Source organism: Haemorhous mexicanus, chromosome 6 (genome assembly GCF_027477595.1).
Source record: "Haemorhous mexicanus isolate bHaeMex1 chromosome 6, bHaeMex1.pri, whole genome shotgun sequence".
NCBI lineage: Eukaryota > Metazoa > Chordata > Aves > Passeriformes > Fringillidae > Haemorhous > Haemorhous mexicanus.
The window spans coordinates 40,731,757-40,743,153 of NC_082346.1; the positions used below are offsets into that span (position 1 = coordinate 40,731,757).

Genomic DNA, 11,397 nt, shown 5'->3' on the forward strand with positions numbered 1-11,397 from the left:
ACAGTGGTGAGAGCTGAAGTGTTAGTACCTTTTAAACTGTCAGTTTCAGTCTGACAAAGCCGATTTCAGTCCTGCCCCGACCTATTTCCTATCTATGGAAAGGATCAGTCAAGCTTGTGCTTTCATTTTCACAACATCCCGTTGCCACTGCTGCCACCACCACCCAGAGATCCTGCTCACATTTTGGATTTTCAGTACTTAAATATAGCTTCTGACCCACGCTGAAAATCTTAAGACTGGCACAGCTCCATTGGGCTCTCAAATGCCCCTTTGAAGTAGCTACATTGTTTCTAGTTCATTTCTGATGATTACATTTTTACATTGTTTCTAAAATGAAAAAAATGAAACATGGTAGGAGAAACTCCCTTATTTCCGTAAAGTCTTTGTATAATTTGTATCTCTGATCATAGTAGAAAAGCAGGAGTATCAATGTAATTGCAAAGACTGGATTTCCAGTGAAAGAAGGCAGACCCCTGAAGCTGGGGCTTCAGTTGGGAAAATTACTCCATTTACAGTCAGTGGCTCTGACAGGTGAAGTTTCACATCTGAATCTTATGCAAGAACAAGTAAAACCTCATACCTTTTCATTTTTATTTGACTTTCTTCCTCAAGAATATAAAGATGATGTATGTGTAATATTGGTGCAATGAAGCAATGTGTAGTAATCAGTAAGAAAATACTGTTAAAGAAACAGCAGTGCAAGCAGAAAGAATTCAAGGATGGGAACAAAGGATAGTATTGATATGTGGAAATGCAAAGGGAACACTTTCAGGTTTTACATGTTTCTTTTCCTACTTTTGTATAATCACAGATAGGCCGTATCATCTAACTCCTCTTCTTGGTGTGGAGGGTTGAGACTTTTTAATGTTTTGTAAATCTTCAGGTTTTGGTACAAAATAGTAGTTTCTCAGGAGATGTCTGGATAAAAACCAGACATAAGCTGCCCCTTATGCATTGTCAAGGCCTTGGTATTTATTCTTTTTTACAAGAAAGAAGATGATGAAGAGGAGAGATAAAAGTGTACCGTGATATAAGCTATGGAGAAAAAACATCTCAGAGAAGATCATAAAAAGACAAATTTTTTTTGTCCTTTGTCCTTTTACATGATTCTAGAAAGGAAGACGTTCAGAAAATTCAAATTCATGAACAAAAAGGCTTTACTGCCAGCCCACAACTGCAACAGAACATGTTAAGTTTTAATTAAAGTAGAAAAAGTTAGTTGTTAGTACTTGGCTATAGTTAATGGTGAATTGGACATTTCCCACTTGCTACCCAGAAGAATGTTCCTTTGGATTTCAGATTCACCCCTTCTCTTCCATCATTATTCCTACTTCATAACTGCTGACACAACATCAAAGGGTCTGCTTGTACATTTGAATCAACATTACATTTTTTAGTAAGTGATTGGGAAAGAAAAATGTATTATAGTTGCTTAACAAAACTTTTGAATTTAGAAACTTGACTGGCACTGAAGTAACTTACAGTGTTCAACTTCCAAAAATGCAGTTAGACAATATTTGAAGAATATTTGTTTGTCTGTGTATTTCTTGAATTGTAAGAGTCAGAACAATTTGCCAGTTCTTCTCTTTTGCAACTTATACTATGAAATTCAGAAATTCCTTCAAATGTCCATATCTTTTTTAGTAATAATTTCTAGAGCTCTTTGCATTGTTCATTTAATAGCATGGTAACTATTGTCACTACCCATTTTTCATTTTTTTATTTGTGGATGAACTTCATTCATCTGTATATCATCATGATAAAAATATTACCTTTCAAAAGCAGAGACATTCAAAAAGTTTGATCATGAATGTTGACACTAAAAGGTTTCTCAGGTGTAATGTCTGACAAAGTGGCTGAGATCTTTTAAAGATGACATCCTTTCTAAAACACCAGCTTCCAGAAAGCTAATGGCTCTTCCACCTGATGATCCCCCGCCTACCTCCCCATCCATCATGTCATACACACACTTAAATTCCATGTTTAAATTGTGTGTATATGTCTTTACTCTCTGCATGCATCCCACTGTGATTCTGTTAATTCTTGTAGGAAATACTGCTTCACTGTCCATCAGATTACTTGTGCCTTTAGGGAATAAGACAGAGCAGGATATGACTGTAATTAGATAGAAAATACCTATTTCAAAGCACTTTTTTTCTTATATGGCTCTGCTGGGAAGGATAGGCACCTGTCGTGCCCTATTTGCACAGGAGAAAATAATAATACTCCTACCAAATCTGAGATTGATTTGCACAATTTTGGTTTGTATTGTGGTGTTCTCTGAGCTCATCGGTAGAATAAAAGAGAGGGGTGGCTCTTCAAGATTGTTTGAAATTGGAAACTTTACCTACAGTTTATAATATAGCAGAATGGAGTGTCAGAGACTATTTACAAACATGTTCCTCCTACATTCAGAATTGTTTCAGGGTTTGTCTTGAGCAGATTGCATCTTCAGTTGAATTCAAATGGAGTTGTAATTAAAGATATCCCCATAACTGGCATAACAGCCAGGGCATCATGAATACAGAAAAATATAAATTGTGCTAATGCTTCTGTATCTGATCTGAATATATTTACAGTTACTCTGCTTCATTCTTCCCACTACTCAGGATTCAAGATGGTTCATTAGTTTGGTCACAGTCCATGGGTATTGCTCTAGTCAGTTTTGACCTGAAAGTAATGTGCTTACATTCAGCCAGTGTTACAATTGAGCCAAGTCCTCCAGGCAGTGGGAGCACTGGATTGTGCAGGAGCATCAGGTGTCTGGGTACACACTTGGTACCAGTCAGTTTGGACCTGGCTGCAAAAGCATCTTCAGTCTCTGAATACAGGCTTACTCTGCAAGTAGCACAGCTGTATTTAGGTATTGTCTCATCTGAGCAAACTGAGGCTACTGTACCATCCTCAATCTATATTAAATCAATTTGGGAATCTGCTTCTGTGGTTTAGTTTTCTGTCGGGATCTCTCTCTCTAGCTGGTCAGAGTGACCCCGAGAAAAGTTCGAAAGTTTCTTTTCCCAGCCCGGTGCTTGAAGAAGGAGTCAGGGCTCTTCATTTCTTCGGTCTCAAGGTTGTTTATTGCATCTTATCTATAAAATTCTTTCTCCCTGTCCAACCGAGATCGGTTCAGCAGGACAGTCAGAGGCACTCCCCCACCCCCAGGGCAGTGTTATCTTTATATACTACAAACTATGTGTACAATATTTACAGTTATTTTCCAATACCTATCCTCTATATTAGACAGTGGGTTTCTACTCTAGACCAATCTAAAAGTGCCAACATCACTAGACAGGATGAAGGTAGAGAAGAAGAAGAAGAAAGGCTAGACACGCCCAAATCCCTCCATCTTGTCCCCAGAAACCCCTATACCAAAAATCCTAAAACCTACATTTACACTCTGTAATTATTTTATTCTTACACTATTTACACTATTGTGGCTTTTATCTCTTTCTATAAAGGTGACAATTTGCTCCGTGGTTCGTAATCGAACCCACTGGTGTTCTGGCCTGTGTGCCAGGGTCTCTGAGCCCCCTGGCAAGGGTCCCAGGAAACTCCGGACTCCCAGAGGGATGTCCTGAGTTCCGACAGTTTTCCTGCTCAACCAATAATCTGCCTTTGAATAATAGTGTTGACTGTTAAGAGTAAAAGCTAACATCTAAAAGTGAACTGCAAATTTTAATGAATTGTGATAAGGAGTTAAGACATATCTCTAGTGAATGTGTCAAGAGAGGATAAGTCAATTCCAGGTGCCGAGTCAATGCAGACAGGTTAAAACACGTTAAACATTGTGTGATAGCCATCACAGATGTGTGAAGAGCTGTCACTGGTAGAGTTTTGCATGATGATGTGTTACATCAATTTCAATAGTCTTACTGTAACACAGGATACAAATATTCCCAGCAATATTATTTCTGCAGTATTGCAGAGATCCTTGGTGTTGTAAGGGATAATTCCCAAGAGTCACCTGCTGATTGTCTAAAGAACAGAAAGTAAACCAGGTTGATTAATCTTAGTGACTGTTACTTATTCATCCATCACTGCTTTCCCTTTGAAGTAGCTACGCCTGTGTTAATCAGGAACAGATAAACTCCAGAGAAATGGAGAAACGTGTATACTGCCCCTGTATTTGAGTTAAGAGGACTTGAGACTAATTTACACTGTGTCATCAATAATAATGTAGAGAATATAAGAAGCATTTGTATTTGGTGCTGTGGTAATGATCTTGAATGTGGTTTGGTGAAATTACCAGCCTTTCTTGCAAGCAGCACACATACCTTCCTTGAGTAACTGGCTGTGGCAAAAATCTCTGGCTTCTCATTGTTTGTCTCTCCTGTATGTGGGACTGAAGTAAAGAGGTTTTTATTGAGCTTATTTTCTTGATCTACAGTATGGAAAAAGGTAACCAAAAATGGTGAAACTCTTAAGTCAAATAAATGTACTCGTGACAAGAATTCATTCATAGCATCATAGAATGCCCTGAGTTGGAAGGGACCTACAAGGATCATCAAAGTCTCAACTCCTGGCCCTGTGCAAGACACCCCAAGAATTGCACCATGTCCCTGACAGTGTTGCCCAATTGCTTTTTGAACTCTGTCAGGCTTGGTACTATGACCACTTCCCTGGGGAGCTCCAGTGCTCAACCACCCTCTGGGTGAAGAAGCTTTTCCCAATGTCCAGTCTAAACCTCCCCTTACCCAGTTTCAGGCCATTCCCTTGGGTGCTATCACTGGTCACCAAAGAGATCAGTGCCTGCCCTTCCACTTTCCCCCACCTCCAGCCAAGGAAGTTGTAACTGCAGTGAGTTCTCTCCTCAGTCTCCTCCAGGCTGAACAGACCAAATGACCTCTGTGCTGCTCATATAGCTTCACCTCCAGCCCACCATCTTCATTGCTCTCCTTTGGATGCTCTCTAACAGCTTACTGTCTTTTCAATATTGTGGCAGCCAAAACTGTACCCAGGACTCAAGGTGAGGCCACACCAGTGAAAAGTGAAGTGGGACAATCACCTCTTTTGACTGGCTCCAGTTGCTGGCTAAACTTTGGAGACAATGATCATGCTCAGCCCTGCCGGACAGTACAGCAATGGCAGCTCTGAACCTGTGGTCTGTGTTGGGGTTTCTTCTGCAGTTTCACTGCTTTGGTTGGGTGGGAGGCAGCACTAGCAATAGGTGAAAAGAGCAGTAATAGAGCAGTTTGTTCCTCTTATTAGCAGATAACCTGTAGGTGAGTTTTGCTTTTAAATGGCAGTTAGTGAACCCAAATGTTTAAGCAATGTCAAACATGATTTATTCATAAAAAATGTGATTTAAATATTTTTGGTGGTTACTTCTTCATGCTCTGTGTGTATAAGGGTGAGTCACCTTTTGCTGAATCACTGAGTGGTGTGCCTCCCAGCAGCAGTGTATAGGGATTTCCCATTTCACAAGTGGGAATCTACCAGTAGTACCTAATGAGAAAGCTACCTCAAGCTAAGCTTTGAAACTGGGGACACATGGCACAGCATGATCTAGTGATCAGAAAGGGACTGGCAGTGAAGTCTTAGGAAAGCTGTATCCTGCTGTGCTCATAGTTCCTTGTATGAGTTAGAGTAATTAATCTGTCTTCCTTGTGCTCCATTACACACTCATGCAACTACTGGAAATACTAGATTAATAAAATACCCTTGACTTTTTAAATGAGAGATCACTACTGCTGGTTTTGTATTAACACCATTACGTTCAGTTACTTTCCTCTGTGACTGAAACAAGTGTTACTGTGTCTCACATCTTCCTTTCTTGAGAAGCAGCCAGGAGTGGGAGTAGGCACACTTAGGAAACCCCCCATGTAAGTTCTGTGACTCCTTGTAGACCATCCCCATTAAGTGCCCAAGCCTAAAGTGAGAGAAAAGGCTCTTTAGTGAAGTTGTGTCAGGTAAGGGGGGTGTGCAGAACAAAATTATCTTTATCTTACGAAAACAAAAATAATTTCTATCTTCTGTATTTTAGTGGTGGAAGTAAGGTTAATCTCTGTGTTAAATAGAGGAGGGACAAAGGGTTGTTATGTAAGCAAGAGTTTCAACATTTTAAAGTGCTGACTCCTTTTAATTTCACTACATTTTAAGCCTTTGAGTTTTTCCACTGTTGTAGCTAATTTATACCAACCTCTCAATTTTCTCCCAGAAGCACTTCACACTAGAAAACCTCATATGCTAATAATATGTAGGACAAGAAAGTCCACATGACTAACAGGAACAAATTCCCACTAGTTACAGCTTCCAGAAAGAAAGACCTACAGGAGCTGAATCCAAGAATACTTGGGAATAGCTACTATTGACCAGTCTATCTGGAGCTGCTGTTTTTTAACTTTTTTTTTTTTTTCACGTGATTTTTTTTGTTCATTCCCTTACTGTAGCAAAACATTAGGCAAAAAGAAAAAATATTTTCATTGAGAATTTGTAAGGGTTTGCTAAAGTTAGCCATTGTTATTATTTCTTCACTGTTGATTTCTCTACATGAAAATGTACAGAAATGTGGATGCAGTAGCTACATTCCTAAGTTTAATTAGCTTTAATGAACACTGATTAACCAACTTAATTCTCCTTTGGTATTTGAATCCAGCTATTCGCAGGACTAGTTCAGTGCATGAGAAGTTATTGCATTCGGCCTTTTCCTGCTCACATTATATTTTGTTTGTTTCAACCAGGGAAGAGTAGATTGTACCCATGTGTAGCCAATATCCAGTGTGATCTCCTGGAAGCAGGAAGTCAGTTCCAATAGGTACTGTTAGGTGTTTGTGCTTTTCATTAGCACCGAGGTCCTGTATCTGTATGAAAACAGAGCCTTTAGTCCCTCAGAATCAATATTGACTACAGCAGCTTACAGCTCAACAGTTAAAATTAATGTAGAAAATCTTCCGGCTTCCTCTCCCAGATCTCAGATCCAGATTCATGGCATATTTCATTTGAGCCATCTGCAGGTCCTTTCCTGTCAAAGGCAGTCCCACACTTCCTGTCCTCACCACCTCCAGTGATGTGTTCCCGTCAGTCATTGAACCTCTGACTGAAGTCTATCTGTTGGGTTGCTGCTCAGCCTTACAAAAGTCTTTTGTTGGACCAGTGAGCTCGTGTGTAGCTGTGATATGGATCTGACACAAGAGAAGTAGTGAGATTGTGCAGCTTGAGAGAAGACTTTAGTAGGGCCACCCTTTTCTCTTGGTACTTGCAGGTAGATGAAACTAAATATATTGTAAAATGGCACACAAAAGTTGCATGAATAATTCTTTCTAGCCCCTGAATCAAAAGCAAATTTTACCAAAAATGAGAAGGATCACAAATAGGAGGAAAGGAGGGTAAAGAGCAAGAGAAGGAGAAGGGCAATTGAAGGTAATAAAGGGAGAAAAAGTAACAAGGAAGAGGGAAGTAGCTAGAAAAGCAGGAAGGATTAAAGAATGATCAGGAGATTATATATTGGCAAATAGTGGTAGCAAATGCAGGTAAAAATTAGGAAATACCTTTCCCTGGTCATTGAGCATACTGTCCTTGTCTTTCAAATATGAAAGATGCATGACTCTCAAGAAACAATTCTTCTGTCTTTCTGGATCAAACTGAAATGCCATTGTTTTGTGAGCAGTCCACGGCAATAACCTGGATGCTGAAAGCCAGAACCTTTGCCCTCCCTGAGCTCAGTCTGGGTGAAGCAGGGAGGGAAAGTCCCAGGCACAAGGGCCTGTCCTGATAAGCACTTGTTGCAGAAGAGGCACAGTCCTGAGAGGCTGCTGAAAAGTCTCTCTGAAGTGAATTTACCACCGGTATGTTGGTTCACAAGCGGGCGGCTAATCTGGATGTGGTTTTCATAAAGCCTTAGTCCCGAGGTCACGGATTTCCATGTCGTGTTGCTCGCCGCCTCCCCACAGGGCAGCGCGGGCCGTGGAGGTCTCCAGCTCCAGCAGGTGGGGCTGGAGAGGCCATGTGCTCAGGGCTCCCGGTGCTCCCTGATCACACTGGGTATCGCTTAAATCCAGCGTGATTCACTTCCCTCGGCTGACTTGGAACTTCTGACATACAACTCTGCCCGAGGTCCTTCATGTCATTTGAACTGCAAGAGCTGGAGTATAAAAGCACTGTATTTTCTGTGTGGTTGAGAGCATCTTCCTTCAATGAACTGGTTTGTTGTGTCTTTTTAAATTTGTGATTAGGGAATTAAAATAGTTTTCTGCTTAATTTGCATTGCAGTTAAGAATGGTATGAATGAGAGTAGTCTAGAAGTCCCTTTAGGTGAGACACACATGAAAGTATTCCATGTCACTCTGTTTTTACAGCTAAGAAAATCTTTGGGTTTGCTTTGTTTTCTGCAGCTGTTTGATGCTGTCAACCGCCTGGCAAAAGAGAATGCCCGGTTGCTTGTGCTGGGTCGCAAACATATGCTGACAAACTCTTCAAACTGGAAAAGAGAAATTATGAAGGAGATGCAGAGTAAGGCAGACTTCTTCTTTGCTGAAAATATGTAAGTTGAAGAAAATGGCTCAATATAATAGAGACCAACACCTGATTTAAGTGCATTTTGCTCTAGCTTTTAGTACCATTACTAGTATCTCTATCTGTGCCTTTGAAAGAAACACATCCCTTGCTACACTTGCTTCAAAAGTACATAAAAAGTTGCTTTGGGGAGACTTTCATCACTTAGAATCATATCAACAGCTGTGTGGTTTATTATGATTTATGACTGAGAAAATCACTGCCAAGAGCATAGTGTCCTGAACTACAGCATTTCGGGTGGCATCAGTGTAGAGTTGTGGTCTGCTGCTGTGTGGGGGTACACTGTGGAGTTTTAGCAGTTTTGTTCTACATAGCACAGTATTGTTAAACTTCGTGGCAGGAGATTATATTGTTCTATTATCAGATTGTGAGAAGAGGAAAAAAGTGCTCTAAGTAGCACTTGATTAATTTTTATTGCGCTCGAGCTTTTGGTGCCCTGTGGTAAACAATTTTTTATTTTACAGGGAACTAGAGTAGTGGTGGGAATTTTCAGTGTTGCTGATGAATAAATCTTGATCAGCATTTGAATCACTTCCTGCAGACACTTACTGCCTTGTGAATGACGTCTGTCCTTTCCATTTGTTTTGTGAAGCTCTGAAGATGATCCCTTCTTGTTATACGCCACTCTCCGCTCAGGCAAGCATTGCAGGTTTGTTAGCAGAGACTTCCTGCGGGACCACAAGGCTTGTCTCTCCGACAGTCTGACACGTCACCTGTTCCGCAAGTGGCAGCGCGGGCACCAGATAGTGTTCTTCCCTTCTGCAGAAGGAAGGGGTATAAATTTTTTGGTAAGTTTTCCCACTGCAGTCAGAAAACACACAGAACTTACTCATTGAAGATAGATTATTTCAAACTGGAAGACAAAATATCTTGTTGAAGCCTAAGAAATGGATTTGAACCAGTGCGCTCATGATAACTGAAAATCCACTGGATTCACAAAGCATGCCACAAACCAGAAAACTATAAGAGAGCCAAGAAATGCTACCTAAATGTTTAAAATGTAAATGTAAATAAAAGTTTATGTATACAAATATTCCCAGTACTGGAAACTCTGTAACCATTACTGGCCTCAGTAAACCCTGAGTGCCAATGTTTTAATTTATTTTAAACTTTGAAACCCCTATTCTTCTCTGCAGCACTATTATAAAATATCATACTTCCAATTTTACAATAGAGTTTCTTTCATCTTTATTTTAAAGAAGCTGAAAAATACAGGTATTTCAGTATTCACTATAATAGTAACCTGACATAGGTGTAAAGTTTCATGAGGGAAAGCCCATAACAGTCAGGTTTATAGTTAGTATTCAGCTACAGAAACTGCAGTAATGTCATGTTATGGCAGAATACTACTCTTATTGTCTAGGAGATATGTATCCTTGTGAACAGTACATTAACAGGAATGCAGCTGTTAAGGTTTTTCTAGGGAAAAATCCATCATGTGACATTCTATATGCCGTTCTTTTGTTATCTGCTCTGTCTGTATTGTTATTGCCTGCTTAAAGGATTACTGCACCTATGCAGATTCATTTTCTTTCTTTGCTGGTTAAAACTGTAAAATAACATTCATGATTACAAACAGAGATACCAGTTTGTAAGAATGAGAGCCTTTCATTCTTTGTTGCCATACATACATTACTTCTTATAGAGCCAAATAATGAATGGTGGGTCACCTGAGCTAAAGCTACCACAAGCTTTAGCTGTTTCTTTCTCTTGTACAAAGGGACTACTAATTTTCACATCTTAATTCCTATACAAGTGATTTGGGATTGATATTCCTAGTCATAGCTGTCTTCTAAGTTTTTCTGGAAGCTACCAAAGTAAAGCAGACTTCCAAGACTATACATATAGAGTGATAGTATGTCCTGGGAACCATAATTACCAACCAGTAATGTTTCTTTTGTATTTGTCTTATATATGTTGAATTAGTGTACCTGCAACATAATAGACCTGAAAGATTGTTTATTATATTTGTTCAACCAGATGCTTCTGAAAGTGTTAGTGATAAACCCTTTTCTTAAATCTCCTTTTCTTACTTCTCCTTGGGACAGAGCAAGTCAGCTCTATAAAGAGAGACACTGGGAGAACAAATACAAGATGTCAGTAATGTCATTAAATCCTACATTCAAGCCTATAAACTCCACATCCTGAGTAATTCCCATGTGATTTCATTTAACTGAACAGAACAACAATCATTTTGTCATTTCTAGTAATTGAGTGCATTATCCTGAAATCATTATTATCTAGTGCAGATTGAAGACAGAATTTATAATGACACCTAGACCACAAAATACTAGAAGATAGTTTAGTTTTTCCTTCAGTACTGAAATTCAGAATTTGTTTTGTATAGGAAAATAAAATGAGAATTGTTAAGAGATAAAACTGTGGAGACTTCTAACGTAAGCATTGGAGGTTGTAACTAACTAGCTGTAACTCTGATATTTTAGTAATACTTTGTACAAAGTCTAAAATGTTTTCTCTCTGTTATTCCCAACAGCCTGCTTTCCGTTACGACTGTGTGGTACAGACTACAGGTGATACATGGCATATTCCCTATAAAGATGTTTTTGAGGAAAAATACTCATATCAAGTACCAAGAAAATGGCTCTGCATTCACCAGAAATGATGAGGAATGTAACTGGATAAGCTGAAGCTGCCTTTTTTTTTTTTTTTTTTTTTTTTTTAAACTGTTGCTGGCTAGGAGAATTCAGCAGGGCAGTTATGAGGTGTGTTACTAAAGAAAACTGAGTGACTGCTTTTGACAAAATCATTCCTGCATACATCTCTTAACATCAGCGGTGGTCCAGTGGGGGTGAATTATGTCCATTATTTCCATTTTTACAGGCATTTTTTGTGATTTGAATTAAAACTTGCCTTTTTCTCTTGGAA

The 11,397-nt window shown here is 39.3% G+C and overlaps 1 protein-coding gene across 1 annotated transcript in view; it reads left to right on the top strand.

Moving 5' to 3' along the window:
* PRORP (protein only RNase P catalytic subunit) overlaps positions 1-11,397 on the top strand; it is a 39,502-nt gene extending 28,105 nt beyond the window's left edge. Inside the window, exons 6-8 of the mRNA XM_059849902.1 lie at positions 8,331-8,479; positions 9,104-9,299; positions 11,006-11,397. Coding sequence (XP_059705885.1) covers positions 8,331-8,479; positions 9,104-9,299; positions 11,006-11,134 — 474 coding nt within the window. The 3' untranslated portion in view covers positions 11,135-11,397. The remainder of the gene's footprint in view (positions 1-8,330; positions 8,480-9,103; positions 9,300-11,005) is intronic.